The sequence below is a fragment of the Falco rusticolus genome, chromosome 9, assembly GCF_015220075.1.
Source record: "Falco rusticolus isolate bFalRus1 chromosome 9, bFalRus1.pri, whole genome shotgun sequence".
Taxonomy (NCBI): Eukaryota; Metazoa; Chordata; class Aves; order Falconiformes; family Falconidae; genus Falco; species Falco rusticolus.
In genome coordinates, this window is record NC_051195.1 from 16,025,643 (window position 1) to 16,044,259 (window position 18,617).

Sequence of the window (18,617 nt, forward strand, 5' to 3'; positions counted from 1 at the left end):
AGCAGTCCTAGGGATTCCCACATCTGTACATCTCTGTCCTTCTGCGCCTCAGTTTTCAGCAGGCTCACTGCTACTATTCCTTCAAGTAGAACAGTAAATCCCTCCAAACACAAAAGTCAATACAAATGTAGTTGTATCACTCGTCTTGGGCAGTATCATTAGTGACTGCCATGTCTAAAGCAATGATCAACCCGAGATAAGCACCATCCAGTCAGAAAGGAGACATGCTTTATATCCTAAGGATACACAGACAAGAGTGAGAGGGAGGAAAATGCTGGGTAAGCAGAACTGTCAGACTGATATTTGACAAGTTAATGTCATGACAATCTATACTCACATGTACTCTGCCTTGTAAGCAAGCAAGCTCGAGCTTGCTCTAGCTCTCTTTGCAGAGAGGGACAGAGAAAGTGAGTGTGGAGAGTGTGGGCATGGAGCACGTAGCGCTTCTGTCGGTGTACGTGGAGTTATGCCACACACAGCTGTGCTGTGAAGTGACAGGGACAAGCTGAAGTTGGCATAAGCTGCTTTTGGCCAATAGCCACTGCCACAGCCACTGAGCACTCAGCGTGCACTAAAGGTGAAGCAACCTCCACCGTTCTTGAAGGGAACCATTGCACACAACAGTACTTTCTGTTGCTATAAGGTGTTGGTACACAGCTGCTAGTCCACCGAACAGGGGGACTGCAGCAAAACAATTTCCCTGAGCCACTTCCCTGTGATGATGCCAGCACAATTTGTACACAGAGGCAGAGTCACTGGAGCAGATGAAAAAGCAGGGGCAGTGACGCTTGGCTTTGAGTGCGACAGCGATCAGGTGGATCTCAAAGCCATCTACCTCTTTGTTTTTTTCTAAAGGTATCGGAAAAGGCTAAACTTGTCACCCCAGTCACCAGTGGAGGGGACCGCCGCCTTCTGCAGGTTACCGTGCTGTATGCCACTGGTGGTGGAGCAGTTTCCTTGCACTTGAAACAGAAGCAAGGCTACTGGGCTCCTGCATAGGAGACAGCTGTTCTCCTTCCACCAGCCTTCCCTCTGGTGCCTGCTGGTATTCACTGCTCAAAACTCCTAAGGCGATGGGATATATGGAAAAAGACATATTCTCAAAAAATGTGAAAATTCAGTGAGCACTCTGAGAATGAATGGTTAGTGTCCAGCAGAAATTACTGTATGAGTACAACTAAGAAACGTGTGTATACTTAAAGTAACGTTGGTTAGTTTTAGGTTAATATGTTAAAAACAGGGAAAAAAAAGTAACTTTACTTTCAAGAAAATTCAGGTCAGTGTATTCAGTACTTTCAGACAATATATTTTATATACAAATGTAATCTGCATATATTTTAATATAACATTAATTTGTAGTACCAAATGTTCATTATACTGCTAACCCCCCTCCCCAAAGTTAACGAAGGTTACTATATGTCTGGCATTTCCAAGACACGTTTTCTTTTTATCTGAAGGAAAACTTGGACTTTGGCCACCTTCCTACAGTCTCTGCACAAGGATTAGTGGGGCAGAGTCAGCAGCATTAGCCCCTGCCCCAGTGCCGGCTATGGAAAGCAATCCCCCCTGAGCTGCCAACGCTGCCAGTGCAGAGATGCAGAGCCAGGCACGAGGGACATGTCACACACCCCTCGCCTGGGCTGTGCAGCTGGTCCCTGCACACCACTGCACCTGGCCTGGCCTGGCCACAGCTGAGTTACATCGGGAGGAGTTTCCCTGCGGCCGTGCAGGGCAGAGCACATGGACCCCTTCCCTATGGATTGCACAAGCTGCCAGGCCGTATTTCCATCTGGGGTTTCCCAGAGATACAAAAGCCTTGTTCTAGGCAGGTAGATCTCCAGCAAGTGCTGGGAATACAACTATTCAAGGTAAACAGAAACCTGAGAGCATGCACACTGTGTGCTGCAAAAATTCCCCAGGGAGTGGAAGATTTTTACCCCGATACGTATGTATGTTGGTGGAGATGAGCTGGCTCTCACCTTTGCCATGGGCTAGGGAAGAGAAGAAGGAAGCACACCATAAACAGTCCTGCCTGCTGGAATCACCCTCCCAAAGAAATGTCTTTAGGGGAGAAGTTCTATTTTTTTGGTACGTTTTGTACATACAGCAGCCAGCACTGCTTACATTTAAGAGAAGCAGCAACACCATCCTTCAAGGATGTTGTAAACTGGTGCAGTGAATTAAAAAAATGCAGTTACTTCAGCAACGCGGAGTGGTGCTTGTATCTCACTCCTGCAGGGACTGTAGGTTCCCACAGAAGCGTGCTGGCCCAGGACCATCGGTGCCAATGAGAAGCAGATACTAGTGTGGGTCAGCAGCAGCACAGAATCCAGTGAAACTATCCTGTAGGGGAAAGATCTATCAAACTATAGGCTTTGCAAATCTGTTTAGCATTGTAGTTTCTAAATAACACAATTTTGCAATGTTTGGAGTAGTATTTTCCCAGGTTTTTTTTTTTTTTTTTTGGGGTGTGTGTGTGTTTTTTAATGTAACTGTATTGCTTTACTACTTCCCCAGGTATTAATGGTGTGCGGCTGCAACTTCCAGAGCACTCTCTGAGCAAAGCCCACATGCAGGTGCCTCTCTAGTCACACCCACCCCCCACCCCGCCCCTTCTTTCAGAAGCTGTGACAGGGTAGGGACTAATTGTTCTTAATCTGGGAGCAGCGACACAGAACTCCAGTTTGCCTGCAGACTTGTGTCCCGGCTTCCAGGGAATTAAGTTGTGCAATGACCTTTTGTTAAGGCATGGACTTTATCACCAGCTTCAAAAGTCACAGCAGCAGTACTTCACCGATCAGCACCCTTGCAGGCAGAAATAATGAATTTATGCTTTGGCCGGCCTCGGCACCTAAATCTGAAAGACTTGCTTGATTAAAAGGAGCAGCTTGCAGCCATAAGCTTAGCTTGATCCAGATAAGATTATACTCTCCATACCATGCAAACAGACTAACGCAGCGAGCAGTTGGCAGCGCAGCCCCTTGCACGCATGCCCTCGCATCTCACCGCTAGGGCAGAAAGGCTTCGGGCTATAGGGAACCACCCGCCCGCGCCACCTGCCTGCCTCCCCCCGCACTGGCCGCTAACCAAGCGGACGCCCTGCACGTCCTCAGTTTGCCGCGCCCGGCCGCGCCAGTTCTAGCACTGAGGCAGAAGCCGCCTTTCAGCCTCGCTTTGGCGCCGCCGGAGCGGCGCGCTCTGATTGGCCGCTTTGAATCATCTCAGCGCGGCGCCATTGGCGGCGTTCGGCGGCGGCGGCGAGTTCGAATGCGGCACGCCCGCCCCCAGGGAGCCGTGGGACGTCCGTGCGGCGCGGAGCGGCCTCGGCGGCGGCGCAGGTGAGGAGCAGCGGGGACGGCGGGAGGGTGCGGGGCCTGCGGGACGGCCGGCCGCCCCGGAGCGCCGCTTGGCCGCGGTGGAGGCCGCTCTCTCCTTCTCTCACGCCGGTTCGCGGGTTCAGCCCGCCGCTCCCGGCCCGGCAGCGGGGCGAGCGGTTCACCGGCTGCCGCGAGGCCGGCCCTGACTGTGCTTTTGCGGCGCCCAGCCGCCACTGCGGGCCCCTGTCCCCGCCCGGTGCGGGCAGGGTCGCCCATGAGGCCCGGGGAGGGAGGTGGGCGAGGCGGCTACCCTTCCAGGGGTGCTCGGGGCCTCCGCTGGGTCCGTGACGGCGGGTGCGGTGTCGCGCCCCACGACGGCGGGGCAGGAGCGGGGCCGCGGCGGCAGCGCGTCCCCGACGCCGGCTGCCCCCATTCGGGCGGGCGCCTGGGCCGGAGCCGCGGGGCCGCGTCACTTCCCGGCGCTCTCCGGCCCCTGCGGGCCCGCGCCGCGCTCGGTGGAGGGGTCGCGGCGGCGGGGAGGTGCGGGGTGCCGGTTCTACCGGGCGCTGACGCCTCCGGGGGCCTTGTGCCGCTCAGCGTAACTCGGGCTGGCGGCTCTGCAGGGCGCTTGTGGTTGCCCAGCTGTCGCGGCTGGCGGCCCCTGTCGTTGCTAACACCAAACCCGCGACTGTGGGTAGCAGGGCTCCTGGTCCTGAGCAACTGTGGAAAACTGGTGAGTGTGGCGTCTTCCCTCAGTTGCTTGGAGGCGCTTTCCTCGCAAGAGCATTTTTCTCCTTTTGGGTTTGTGCCCACTCATACTTCGGCAGGCGGTTTTTCTAGTTGCAACCATGAATGAACCCTGTTTTTTTTGTTGAGGAGAACGGTAAGTGTTCCGTGTTGCATCCTAATTATGTAAGGTGAAACTAGCTTCTAAAGGCCTGGCATAGCTCCAGGGACTTGGCTGTGTTCAGGACGGCAACTGTTCACCCCACCATCATGGGTTTTCTCCCCTTCGTTTCAGGGATAACAGGAGAAATGGATGATTACACAAAAATAGAGAAGATTGGGGAAGGTAAGTGTGAAGAACGGGGAGCCTTGTCATGCTCCACAGTCTGAGTTAACAAGTGCCATTGAAGCTATTGGAGGAACTACTGAGATTCAACCAACTGACAAAATAATTACTGCAGTAAACCACAAGCTTGTTTCTATATGTAAAGGCTTTGAGTGCCCTTCTTTTGAAGGTTACATGGTCCATTTGAAGCAACTGATCAGTGTTGAGGAGCATCTACCTTCATATTGATGGATAATGGTAGTGTACTTCTCCTCCAAGAGGGGAAGAAAACGTTCTGAGGCTTGAAGCCAGCTTTCCAGTTTAGGAAGCTCCCCCATTCCTTTGTGTATGAACTTGTTTACCAGTTGCTCCTGAAGCTGTATTGCGTGGCATACTTACTTGCTTGGAGTGTCTGGTGGGGACTTGTGGTTTGTTGATTGTTGTGCTCAGTTTATATCCAATCACTGTGCTTGTCAAGGGAATGAGCAGATAGTAAACCTCTGTGGAGAAGTGAATTTTAACAATTAATTTATGATGAGGCAATAAGAAGATTAGCCACAAACCCCCTTTCACTGGAAATCCAGCCTATGTTAAATGTAGAACTCAGTGTGTTTTATAATGCTTTAGCCTTATGTAGAATTTGCAGTTCATTACTCTGAGGTAACAGCGAAATGTATGGGCTTGGATCTTCCAACAAGGTGTCATAACTGAAGCCTTGCATATGTATACTTTCTTCCTGAAAGAAACTATTTTGTTGGAGCTTAATCTGAGGGATTAATGCTTCAAGAAGGGTGAAACGGGAATACTTAAGTTGTCTTGGTTTGTTGAGGGTTCTACTTCTGTGAACACTGATGATTAAAGTATTACTACTGGTTCCAATTTTAGCTTCTACTGAGACCCACAGCACTACCCTCTCTCCAGCACTGAGGGTTGTGCTAGAGTTATTTCCATAGATCTGACCAATGGATGGATGGATCTCTGCAGAGAGAGCGCTACTTCTTTTGCAGCCAAACTTTTAATGTTTTAGCATGATGTATCAATGGTAAAATCATAACCCTTTGGGGATGAAAACATATAGTGATCTTGCCTGAAAGCTGATCAACCTGAAACTCAAATAGTATCTGATTTTAGAACTACATCTTCCAAATACTCAAGTTTCACACTTAGCCTACCATGTACCCTGTCCTAACAAATGTTACTGTTCATGGATGGCATGCTTGAAACGAACAAAACTATTGCATGGTTAAACTGCCAAAACTAAGTAGTTTGTAATCAAGCCAAATAGTTAAACAAAAAATACTTGATTGCAAGGACTCTTGCCTTTGTTAGCGGTTCTTACTTGCAGTGATTTACTTGTACCTGAAGCTGGTATTTCCTGTATGCGTTTCACTGTCTTTTTGTTCAGGTACCTATGGTGTTGTGTATAAAGGTCGTCACAAAACCACAGGCCAAGTGGTGGCAATGAAGAAAATACGTCTAGAAAGTGAGGAGGAAGGCGTTCCAAGTACTGCTATCCGAGAAATTTCTTTATTAAAAGAGCTGCATCATCCCAATATAGTCTGGTATGCATATACTGGTATTTAGCTAAACACTCTGAAGGGTGCTAGGTCACTTCAGATAAGAAATTATTTTTCCACCATTCTAGTGAGGTGGGAGCTACTCTGCTTAATACAGTATTTGCTTTACAGCAAATAACTATAGTCCCAAATCCCATGTTTATGCCATTTTTCTAACTGGGACTTCCTCATGCTGCCTCTTCCCGTTCTAGAAATCTAACTTTTGCTGATTTTTGTAATCGGGTCAATTATTTTCAGAATGGTATGCCGTTTCCACTCTAACAATAACCTCATGAGAACTAGTTGAAGCTGTTACTTTAGTTGGTCTCAGAATTTTACTTGCCACTGTGGAATAGACCACTTGGCTCTAGTGTTCTTACATGAGCCTCTGTCATCAGTCACTTCCTTGCTGCTTTGTAGCAGAAATTTACATGTTGTGTTATGATGCTGGCATGTCTGAGCTATGAGTGAAACTTCCATCGGTGATTACTTGACATTTAAAATTGATTGCAGCTATTGTCTTTCCCCCAAAATATTTGCTTGCTCTTTAATGCAGCAAAATACTTTCTCTCCAATGTGCCTGAAAATTGGCCATTTCCAGCCATGTAGTGACTAATTGTATGTATACTTGGGTTTAGGAACCCTTGTAATCTATTAAGGATGAAGGAGGTACTTAAAACTGAAAATCCTGCGGTGTCTACTAGGTTCCTATTATAATATTCCCTTAAGTCCACCTAGTAATTCAGGCTCTGCTATAAGTCAGCTTCAAACAGAAGCTAGGCACCAACACCCACAGTCTTTTTTCTTTTTTTTTTTCTCCAAGGCAACAGTGTGTTTTCCTCAGACTTCCTGTGTCTAATACTAGGCGTGAGGAAGTCTAAGTTTAATGGGAAGCATATAGGTTTTTATCTCAGTCTGACGCTATTTCAGATACGCTTGATTTTCCAGATGACAGTATAACTCACTGTTAATCTTTGAAGACTGAAAGCTTTTTAAGACTTTTATAATAGGAACTTGGAAACGTCAGCTTATATCCCTGTTGAGAGGGGAAATGTAACCATGAGTCTGTGCATTTTGCAATGGAGTTGATCATGACTCAATTTTTAGTCTTCAGGATGTTCTTATGCAGGATTCAAGACTGTACCTTGTCTTTGAATTCCTCTCCATGGATCTCAAGAAATACTTGGATACTATTCCATCTGGCCAATATTTGGATCGTTCACGTGTTAAGGTAATGAGGACAATTTCTTAATACGAGAGAAACTAATGGAAAGATCACCTACAAAGCTATAAGCAGGTCTTTTCAGTATAATTAACTCCTTGAGAAGAAATGAAAGGTTAAAGAAGCAGCTGTGGGTAATAAATGTGAGTTTTGCTCTCAAATGCCACTTAAAATTCTTTTAATTACTGAAATTAAACTGCCTTAAATGAAGCTTAAGTATTAATTTGTGTGGCTTTATGATATTAATGCAACATCTGCAATGCTTTGGCTCTCTGTATCCTACTACTATGGGGAGATCTAATGTAAGGAAACAGCTTTATGTTGCAGAACACTAACTTGTACTAAAGGTTACTCCTTTTTTTTTTTTTTCTACTTCCTCCTTTCTAGAGTTACTTGTATCAAATCTTGCAAGGTATTGTCTTCTGCCATTCAAGAAGAGTTCTGCACAGAGACTTAAAACCTCAGAATCTCTTAATAGATGACAAAGGAGTGATTAAACTGGCAGACTTTGGATTGGCCCGAGCCTTTGGAATTCCAGTGCGGGTATACACTCATGAAGTGAGTTGGAACATCCTCTTGGTGATTTTGACAATACTTGCTAGCTTCCTGGTAATAACTGAGTATTACACAGCTGAAAAGAATCAAGGAGTTTTTGAAGTCATAAACTAACAGTATCAAAAAGTTTTATTTCGGTTTTGTTTTACTCAATGGCTTTCTGTCTCCCTGACTGTTGTTTTAGTCTAAAGTTCCAAAGCATCTTATGAATCCTGCTCTTACCTTGAGAATGAATCAGGCCAGAACTCATTGATTGCTAAAGGCAACTACTGCAATGGAGTCTTTTGGATTTGTCTATAAATGAAGTTTGAAACTAGTATTTTCACTAAAACTTCTAGCACTGACTATTATTTTAACCAAAAACCTGTGAATGCTACTTAACATATGAGCCATTGCGCTTCCAGTCAATTAGAGGACCTGATCCTATGCACTTAAAAAAATATTTCTATGTTTAACAGGTAGTGACACTGTGGTACAGGTCTCCAGAGGTATTGCTGGGATCTGCTCGTTACTCTACCCCTGTAGATATATGGAGCATAGGTACCATATTTGCTGAGCTGGCAACTAAAAAGCCGCTTTTCCATGGAGACTCAGAGATTGACCAGCTCTTCAGAATCTTCAGGTATGTCAGGCTAAACTTTTCCTTGCTACTTGTGCGGCTTTGCGGGATAGTGCTGCGTGCTTATTAAAACCATAGCAGGATGTACAGATCTCAGACTACACTGCTTAATATTTTGCTTATGCTTGCACAGAGCTTTAGGGACCCCCAACAATGAGGTATGGCCTGAAGTGGAATCTCTGCAAGACTATAAAAACACTTTCCCAAAATGGAAACCTGGCAGCCTTGGAACACATGTCAAAAACTTAGATGATGATGGGCTTGACCTGCTGGCTGTAAGTAGTCTTTCTTAAATTGCTGAGTAAGAAACTGAACAGGTAATTTTAAAATACTCCAGAACACACAAAGCTATACTAATCAGTCTTGGCTAGAATGAAGATGTAGAGACCTTCAAACTACCAGCAGTGGTATGGGTTGTCATTCTTGTAGAACTGACACTGAGTGACACTCACTCCCTTCATAAATAATAGACGACAATACTACTCTTCTCATAAAGCACTTGCACCTCAGCTTTTTTTATACTAATCATCCTCACTTTCAAGTTGAACCTGGATTAGCATTTACAATCAGGTCTAAATGAAGGCTTCTGTCCACAAACTGTAGCTGTCACCTTCCTGCTGCCAGCACTAATTGTAATGTGGCTATATGACTGTGATCCAGTTGAAAATGTTTTTCTTTTAAGGTAGCATGTAGATTAATCTTAGTGGGCTCATTTTGGTTAAGCTTTCATGGTGGTCAAACTGAATAAACAAAGATGGAAACAGCTGAATTTATTGATTAGCTGTGAAACCAGGGGCTTAGTCTAAGTTGGCCTATAGTATCTGTCTCAATTGCCTTTAAATGTTTTTGACTGTGGTGGGTTAACTTTTAATTGGTGTATTTTGTTTCTAGTGTGAGTCTAGTTCTCTGGCCGTGCAGTTGAAGTATCACACTAAGCTTTTATTTGACAAGCTCTTCATCAGGCTTTTCCCTGTAGTGCCCTTCCAGCTCACGTGCTGCCACTGCAGACTAATTTAGATCACATATCAGGTGTGATCTTAGATGTACCTAAGTGTGAGAATGTACCTTGGTGACTTACCCTTTTGCTCTCCTAAAGATGCATTTATACAGTGCAGACTTATGTATGGGGGGTGTGGGGTGGGTGCTCTGTGTCTTAAAATAAGCTGAAACTTGAGAACTATCTTGGTACAAGGGGAACCTTCTACCGCGTTTACCTGTGTAGCTGGCTCATATTTTTAAGCAGTCACTAAGTAGTTTATTATCCATATTGGTACAGCTGTAGCAAAATACTCTGAATGAAGCAGTGTTGCCAAAGAATCTCAAATGACCACAATTTCTCACAGGTTTTCTTTGTGAGAACAGAACCACAGTTCAGATTGACAACCTGAACATTTGTTAAATGTAAAGTTATTTTGGATAGCTCTCTGAATCTTGTAGCAGTATTGTTTTACAGAGACAACTGACTTAAGCTGGGAATAATTCCACTGACAGCATGATGAGTAAATCAGTTTGAAGTAGAACTGTTTCTGATTGTACTTACAAACTAAGATAAATTGAACAGGCAAGAAAATCTCATAGTCATGTAACTGGCCTGCTAAGTACTCATCTGAGCTTAGTTGTGGCTTCATTGTGCAAAACCCATGTTCTGGGCTGCTGCTAATAAAGGCCAAAAAATTACTAGTTCCTCAAATGGTGGTAACACAATACTAATCTCAAAGCATACTAAATTCTCTAAAATCTTGTATAATTTTACCTTTAATAAATGTTGACATTTTAGCTTCCTATTAATGCCTGGTGACTGGAATGGCTGAACCCTTAGGCATCTGGAGTCCATTTAAATTTCCTATGGCACTTTTAAGCCTGAAGCAGTAATATGACTTTAAAGGCAACGAAACTGAATATTTCATTCTAGAGTACAAGCCCAAATGTGTCAATGAAGATGTTAATTTCTCCTTCTATAGATGATTGCAGATGGAAGTGGCATGTAAAATAGTTATCTCTGAAAATGGGTCACATATTTTTGTATTGAGACCAATTGCTTGAGTCAGGCTGTAAACTTAAGACCTTCATAATCTAAACTACTTCTGGGGCCAGGATTCCAAAGCACTTAATGGCTGTCATCAAAAGCTTTGGTCTATCAGAAATGAAGTGCCAGGAAAAGCTATGTTTCAGGCTGCTCAGAGGAGAAATGGTCACTTAATCTATCAGCTGAAGTGCTGTAGCCTCAATGTCAAAGCATCCCCTTTTCAGATAAATTTGTGCCTTTTTTTGTCTGAGTCAATTTCAAGAAAAACTTTGATATTGGTATTAGCTATGGGATACTATTATTCTGCGATATAGCTAATGGGAACCTGTCACAAGGTAAAATTGGACATGCAAGGTTAAATCTAGAGACTCTGTTGCATTTGGCAGGAGTTCAGAGAACATAAATGCAAATTTCGTGGTTTAAATCAACTTGGAAGGCTCCCTGTAGGATGAAGTCTAAAGACAGTTAAATGTCAAGACTGAATACTGGGCAGAGTAATATTGGTTAAGCTTTTTTTCTGGAAAACAAACTTGTTGTGGGGATGGCGAAGAAGCAGCTGGTAGAATCCTGGTTATTTGAATTTGAAATGTACTTTCCTTTAGTAAAGAGGAGTAAAAGCAAAAAGACTTTGCAGACTTGGCTAGTCTTAGACCTAGTAGAAAACTGCGAAATGCTTTATTCCTTTCTTTTGCAGCCGGTTGTATGATATAAACCGTAGACTCTTTTCATTAAAGCTCCTAGCAAAACAGTCTTGCCTGTTCTGTAAAGTTCTGAGGGCTTTCTGGTGGCTGTGACATCCCCTCTATTTCCTTTCAGCTTTATTATAAAGTCTTCAGTTGAAGTAACTTACTGCAAAGAAACTCTGTGTTTCTTCAGTTCTACCTGTTTGCCTGCTATTTCCCTATATGGATTTTGAAACAGGGATCACTCTCTTATTTTAACTGAAGTGCTGCACCAAGCAGTAATAGCAATTTGACATCAGTTTCTTCAATCTCAGTTTAACAATACAAGTGTAAGACCACTTGTCTTTGGTAAACATGTTGGGCTCTAACAGCTTAAAGCTTGATTTCCCTTAGTCGAGAAGCTGACACAAATAATTATTGCCACAATGTCTGGTTCTAGATTTAGTTTGGTGCATGTGGTACCCAGATGCATGCATGGGCCTGGTTATTGAATAGGAGAATAGATGTGTCCTTCACTTCCTGAGATGTTATGCACTGCTACTGACCTACTACTGACTTGTAGGTGGAAATAACCTCTCTCCTTCTACAAGAAATTGTGGAACATGGCGGGGACAACTTCTCTTTATGGTTTATTATTATAATTACTATTACTGTGGTTAAAAATCTATCTCTTTTAACAATATTTTAGTTCCTATTTCATGAGGGAGTAAATGTGTTTTCTTTTTCTTCCAGAAAATGTTAATTTATGATCCTGCAAAAAGAATTTCTGGCAAAATGGCCTTGAACCATCGATATTTTGATGACTTGGACAAATCCACTCTCCCTGCTAATCTGATTAAGAAAGAGTAGACCTTTGTATGAAATCAACCAGAGTGAAATAATTGTGCTTACTTTTACTATTAAGTCTGTCTGTAACTTGTATGTCTGTCTCCTCTAAAACTCTTTAGTTCGTTTTCATTTAAGTGTTATCTAAATGTAAATATTAACCTATTAGTCCTAAGTTCAAATACAATGCAAGTATTGCTGCCGTTAAGACAATGAACTTTCTATAAATAAAGCTTTAAATCCAGTGAAGGACTGAACTTTTTTCTAGACTGGGTGCTCAACAGAAGGACTCTTTTTCTTTGGAATGTGCTGGTAAGGTATCACTTGTCTGAAGAAAAAAAAAAAGCAACTAACCTACTAAATGGCTGTTGTTCTTGATATGATAGGAAAATATAATAGGATATTCCTCAAAAGTTTGAGTTGTTTCAGTATAATGGTCAGTTAAAATTTTGCTTAAGCATGGCAACCAATGTAAATTGAGTTATTTTGAACTGAAGAATTGCAACTTACTAAAGCCAAGTAGATGGCCAAACTTGGTTTAGGGTTTGAGGTTTTGGAGGTATTGCAAATGATGATTTGGAAAAAATCCTTGCTCCGCATGCTTTTCTGTTATCTTGAAGGTCTGAGAATTTACCTAGATGTTGGCATGTTAACTTGTGAACTGGCATAGTTCTAACTCCTGGACCGGTTAAGGTATGATATCTTCAATTTTATATTGACTGCCTAATGCCAATGTGTAACTGCTTAACAGGGCCCCTTCCAACTGCTAACAGTGATACAGTTCTCTGGGTCTCGTTAAAAGTAGAGCCCCCTGGATTATGCTTCAACTTGAAAATTAGTCTGTCTTTATATAGGAATAGTCAAGTAAATGTTGGCTTAACATGACTGCTAGGAATTGCAATCATCGCTTAACTTTACAGGTGAATATCATAAAAAGTTCAAAATTCAGAGGTATATACTAATTGATTGTATGTTAGGTACCCAGTTACTCCCTCTTTTGGCTTTCAGATACATCGGTAGGCATGGAGTGCACATCTGGCTTAGGTTTCATTGGGTCTTAAGCACTGGTGCTTGCTGGTTAGGGCCTAAAGCTTGCAGCAAAGTGTGGAATTGTAATGAAAAGATTTAACCTGTTAAGTTGGGCATGTGAAAGGAACAAAACATGCCTCACTGTTTATGAAGAGTTCATAAAAGCCCTGCCCTAGAGCTGCAGGAGAGTGAGACTTTGAAATGAGCAGTGGCGGTGATGACATCCTGTCCCTCAGCTGCTTACTGTTGCGTTTGTTTTAGGCCTACTTTTTGTTAACGAGTAGCATTTTTAGATGTACATACCACCCGGGGTGGTGTTAGTGTTGTTTTCTGCAGAGTGGTTCTTAATCTCCAGCAGTGACGGGAGACTGTCAGCTTAATGGAATCATTTAGCAGTGGAGAGACTTGGTTAGAAATTGCTTAGAGAGGAGGTCACTTAACCGAAGGCAGAGGTGAAGAAGATTGCTGTGGCTGACTCCTTTCTGTTAATGCTAGTGATAGGATGAAGTTTCAAGACAAACTAGGGGCCTCATTTATCTGCTTTTGAATGTAGTTAACTTGATGTGAGCTTTACTGGACCAAGGGATGGTTGCCTGCTGGTTCCTTTAGTGTAGAAAAGGGGAACCTGCTAGCAACTGCTTTAAAAAATCAGAAGTTAATCTGTTGAAGCAAATACTGGTGACCTTAAGACTTATAGTGGACAGACTTTTGTTTAAATTCTTTGTGTGGAGAGAAAGATTTCAACTAGGCAAACTCAGACTTGTTGCTTGCAATACTGGTAAAGCCCTATTTTTGTCATGTAGTACTCGTGTCTGTTTCATGTGATACAGTGAACAAAAAGATTTTGGTACTAAAACATCTAAAGAAAGCTTTTTAAACAATTTATTACAAGTCTGCAGTCTCTCTTGTTTACCCAGGCACCATTAGGACCAGTGGTGTGACACAGCTAGCTTCGCAGCTCTGAATGAACTACTATAGTACTAGCATACAGGACGGAGAAAGGAATGCAAAGTCATCTGTGTCTGAGGTCAGATAAGGTGGTGAACATCATACCCAAAGACAGGACCCATTTCAATAGCTAAATTCTGAAATACAGTGCAAAGTGATCAATAATGCGAACAATTTACCTTAAGGAAAAACACATTGTCTAGGCCAGGGGTCCTCAAACTTTTTAACCAGGGGGCCGGCGCGCAGATGCAGTGGCAGGCAGCCGTCTGCGGCTGCTTGGTTCCCCCCAACCCCCGGCGGGGGGTCTGTAAATACCAGGGGCCGTATCTGGCCCGTGGGCCGTAGTTTGAGGACCCCCGGTCTCTACTTTAACTGCCCTGCTGCCTAGACCTAGTACGTGGGAGGTTTGTGATGCTCAGGTTTTCACCATCTGAAGATCCATTGCATGCTGTTGAAAACCTGAGGTGCCTCGTACTTTGGGGATTTACCCCGCTGCGGGTCAGAATTGGCAGCCCTATTTATTGATGGTGCTTTGGCTGTGTATTGAGAACTGAATTGCTATAGTACATTTGTCCTCCAGTTGGGGACCTCGTAGCTCTTGGCAGGGTTTTGCTGGTTCCTAATCTTTATTAGGGTGTTTAGACAACTGAATTGTATCAAACCAGCAGCTGGCTGTGGGCCCACCAGGCAATAGCCAGCATATGTTTCATAGCTTCGGATGGAGAGTGATTAGCTGAAAATAGAGAACACTGTACCTTTTCTGAAGTGACTAGAAGTCAATGTATTGTTCCCCCCCTCCGTTACGTGCAGTAGATTTAGTTCCTCAGTTACTAAGTAACTTAATCTCTAAAAGCCCACTTACTGTTACTACTAGTAAATAATGTAATGTTGAATTTAAAGTTACCTTTATGGGCTTTTATAGTGACAGTGAGCATCTGTAAAAGCTCCACGAGTGTGCAGTAGCTTTCTTCTGACCGTTGTAAGAACTGGGGGTGGAATTACTTTATGTAAAAGCAGTCTGCTCTTAGTGGAAATAAAGTTCCATGATCTTGCATCGGTAATACCTCTGGTGCTGTGGCTGCCACTCAATAATGAGTTTTCTGCTATAGCACGGGGAAAACCCTAGCAGGGAATGGTAACCTTAACCTGCTCTTTCACTTAACTTGCTCATCTTCCATCCTGTTAAAAAGTAGTGCAGGTAAAAAAGTTTGGTATATGCAAGAATGGCATTTTATGCAGGGTCAAATTAGGGGATGGGGGGTGGTTTTTTGAAGTTTCCAAGTGCTAGCAAGGCTTGTTCTTTTCAAAATTGCCAACCACCTACTAGATACTTGTAGACCGAGCTCAGCTGCTTGTATTTTACTTGGACATAATTCACTTTAGTAAGAATATGGTATTGCCATCTACTGCTTTTGAAACAAATGGCTCTTAGCAATAGAGATTTTACAGGGAACAAAGAGGAAGAGCTTTTCTTTCAAAATCCTTGAATGGGGCGAATATGTAAAAGCTGGTGTAAAAAGAAACCTGCACCTCTTCATGTGTTGGTGCAGATGTCTGTGTCAGAGGCTGTCCTTCCTGGGCCAGTGCTTCTAGCAGTGCCTTTACGCTGCAGTGTGCAATGAATCTGTCCTCTTCAGTCTGCACAGGCAGAGCAGGGCTAGCTGATTGGCATGCTCTGCTGCAGACTTAACTTGTTTCAAATAAATTTTAATTTACAATCGGTTCTTTTTGAGTGACTTATCTTCTTGTGGGCATTTTCCTACTGTTGTTTATGCTCCTTTATGGCACCTGGAGATGGACCTGGAGATTAGCAGATACAATTTCCTGAAACAGCTGCTACCGAACATGCAGAACTCGACTCTTCATGTGCTTTCCTTTTGTGCAGTTTCTCTCTCATTTGACAATCCCAAACAATTTGACAATAACGGTGGTATCTCTCTTGCTTGCTTGTTTTCTAGTCTTAAATATTTTTCCCTTGTCATACATCAACCACTGAGTCACGTTTGCTTTTGGAAGTGTAAGTCTCTAATGTTCTCAGCCTCTCATTCTTAAAACCCATTGGCGGTGTCTGCTTTTACAAATCATATTCTCTGTCCAGTATTTACTGGGGTAGGAGAGGCAAGAAGTTTCATGAAAAAGATAATTTTTCAGGTAAAGGCAAGTCCAGGACGATTAGTACCTAGCGCTTCTCACCAATGGGTTGGGATGTTCTGCATCAGCATCTGCTGTCTTAGTGACGAGGGGCTGAGGCAGAGAGGGGTCTGGCGACTTGTCTGGAGCAGAACAAAATTTTCACTCAAGTCCTGTAGTTCAACAATAGTGTTTGGGGTTTTGTTGGTTTTTTTGGTTTTTTCTTTGTGAGGAGGTCCTGGAAGAGTTCTTGGGGCATGGGGCTGGGGCGGGGGGTAGATCTGAAGGAGTAACCGTTATTGATGAGAGAAAAAAGGGGTCTTTCTAAGGAAGGTTTGATAATAGCAACCTTTGGTACCATTGAAACGTTAAACGTGTGTCCTAACCCAAGTTATAACCAGTGGTAATTTGTCAGTACTAGAAAAGGGCTATTCTCAGGTTTTGCTGCTAAAGAAATATTTCAACACTTAATGCAACTGCAGTTACTAGAACCAGAAGAATATTTACTGCAGCTGGCCAGGCTGAGTCCACTGGAGTACCACACAATTTGCCAGGAAATGAGAATGTTACCTGCCGCTTTACACTGCGTGTGGTTAGTGCCAGAGGGAATCAGGTTAAGGTAATGATGTGTCTGACAAAAGGAAGGAGGTTAATGATAAAAAAATCTTATTAAATGAAGGAAAATGCTGCATGCTTCTGAACAATTAAAGCTGGGAAACGTCCCTTATGCATAAGTTGGTTCCTGAGTAAAGACTAAAGCTGATGTTAACTAAACCAACAGAGCAGTGCAGGGTGGTACCAGGCTTTTAGGACTGAAGAGGCATTGCCTTGGGACAGTCCTGCAGCAGCTGGTAAATGCATGATTGATCCAGTTTCTACGGTGCTAGAAGAGGACTGACTTTGGCTTTCCACTGCTGTGTGTAGATCTAGTTTTAGCATTTGTATAATCAGTTTTCTGCAGGAGGGAGGGGATGTCAAGCTATTGTGACATTGCTAAAAAGGATCATGTAAACAAGCTCCCCCTCCATTAATTACCTAAGGAACCTTCTGTTTGTCCTGGAGTGTGTGCTACAAAGTGCTCCTTCATCTGTTGAAACGTGGGGTAGGTGTAAGATTTATATTGGCCCAGAGGGGATGCGAGATGTACCTGCTGGAGTCATAAAGATGTATCTGTTCAGCCAGATTGCAGTTGCGTTTTGGTACGTTTGCAATTATTTTTGAGCAGCAAATAAAAATTGTGCAGCAAGTGACTGAGAACTTATTAGTATTCTTGTACAGTATTTGGGGTTACCTCTGAAAAGCCAGTTTTGAATAGCAATATTTCCTGCTTGATGTCTGCAGACCTGCATGAAGACATAGCACTACTACTGGCTCGATTTTATTTTGTATCAGCAGTGTAAAGACTGAGTGAGAATAAGGAAACGTTGATACAGAGGCCATACTTCATTAAGCCTGACTTTTTTTAGTTCCCTGCCAAGCTCCTTGCCTTATTTTCTGACAAGCTGCATCAATTTGTGGGGTAATGTAAAAATTTCCCATTGCTTTGACCACCAGCTGCTCTGGTTTACATCTGCTGCACCAATGGCTGATTTCAGGTAATGGCTCTTGGTTTTGTTCCCACTACATATTCCTGTATAAAGTATTGTCTCCTCACATGTACATCTCAGCAGGGTACTAGGCATTCACCTCTGTTGTTGGGCATATTCTACTTGAGCGTGGTCTGCTGGCTATTTCACTATGTTCTCATTCTGTTTGAATCAATAGCAGCCTTGATTGAAGCTGCTGCTGATTAATTGACCAGTCTCAAACATATGTACCCAGTATAGGTAGCTGGCTGCCTCTAATGGAAGAATTGGAAATGATAGTTCGTTTCTCCTGGTTGCTGAAGTGATAGGTGTTATGCCTTTGGGGATAATTAATGGCTTTACAGGGTTAGTTATATTCAGTTCTTTGAATTTAGTAAAAGCCTTTCTGTTGACCTCTGTAGGGTTTAGACTAGACTGTGGGAGGCGGTTGGTTAAGAAAATATTTTTCCAAACTATTTTAAGTAGTAACCTATTGAATTTAATTTTTAAAATGTTCTGCCTACAACTCACAAGACACCCAGTACATGCAAAGCAGCGTGTTTGTGACTGAGGGTCAAAACCTGTGATCTTGGTAATTTCCAGCATGGATCCTTAGTCCTGGAGGAAGATGCTTTTCCCATGACAGCTGAGACTTGCTTAGCAAGCAGTGCCCCACGGGCCCTTCTGGTCCAAGTAGGGCTAAAGGAGCTTCCCTGGCTTTTATTTGCTCTGTACCTACTGCTTTTCTTTGTACGAGACTCATTAATTAACACTTTCCCTGCCAATTGCTGGTCTTTCAGAAGAGCTATTTTTGCATTAAAAAAAAAAAGTTTTGTCCCTGTATCATTAAAAGTCCTCGCTGCTATTCCCTCCATCTCCAACTGCCCTCCAGTGCTATTTTTCTTCTCTGTTATCTGAGTCTTTTGACTTAAGAAGCATCAGAGACTGACCTTTTTCAAGTCTGTCCTCCTCTACAGCGATTAGAGGAAGAACACCAACCAACCCAAGGGCTGGCTCTGCCTGTCTTGCTTCCAACGGGGACTAAAGACCACAAGGAAGGTTATCTAATACCTGAGGTTGTCCCATCCGGA

General features: G+C 43.3%; 1 protein-coding gene across 2 annotated transcripts; it reads left to right on the forward strand.

Annotated features, from left to right (window-relative positions):
- The first annotated feature begins 3,240 nt into the window (after positions 1 to 3,240).
- CDK1 (cyclin dependent kinase 1) lies at positions 3,241 to 12,103 on the forward strand. 2 transcript variants are annotated; one of them, XM_037400474.1, is made up of 8 exons: positions 3,241 to 3,338; positions 4,339 to 4,389; positions 5,774 to 5,930; positions 7,032 to 7,155; positions 7,534 to 7,704; positions 8,160 to 8,323; positions 8,454 to 8,595; positions 11,762 to 12,103. In XM_037400474.1, exons 2-8 carry the CDS (start codon positions 4,353 to 4,355, stop codon positions 11,876 to 11,878), a joined length of 912 nt encoding a protein of 303 aa, XP_037256371.1. In that variant the 5' UTR covers positions 3,241 to 3,338; positions 4,339 to 4,352; the 3' UTR covers positions 11,879 to 12,103. The 2 variants fall into 2 exon arrangements, with proteins under 2 accessions (XP_037256371.1, XP_037256370.1); XM_037400473.1 differs by lacking the exon at positions 3,241 to 3,338 and adding an exon at positions 3,947 to 4,200.
- Positions 12,104 to 18,617: the final 6,514 nt, after the last annotated feature.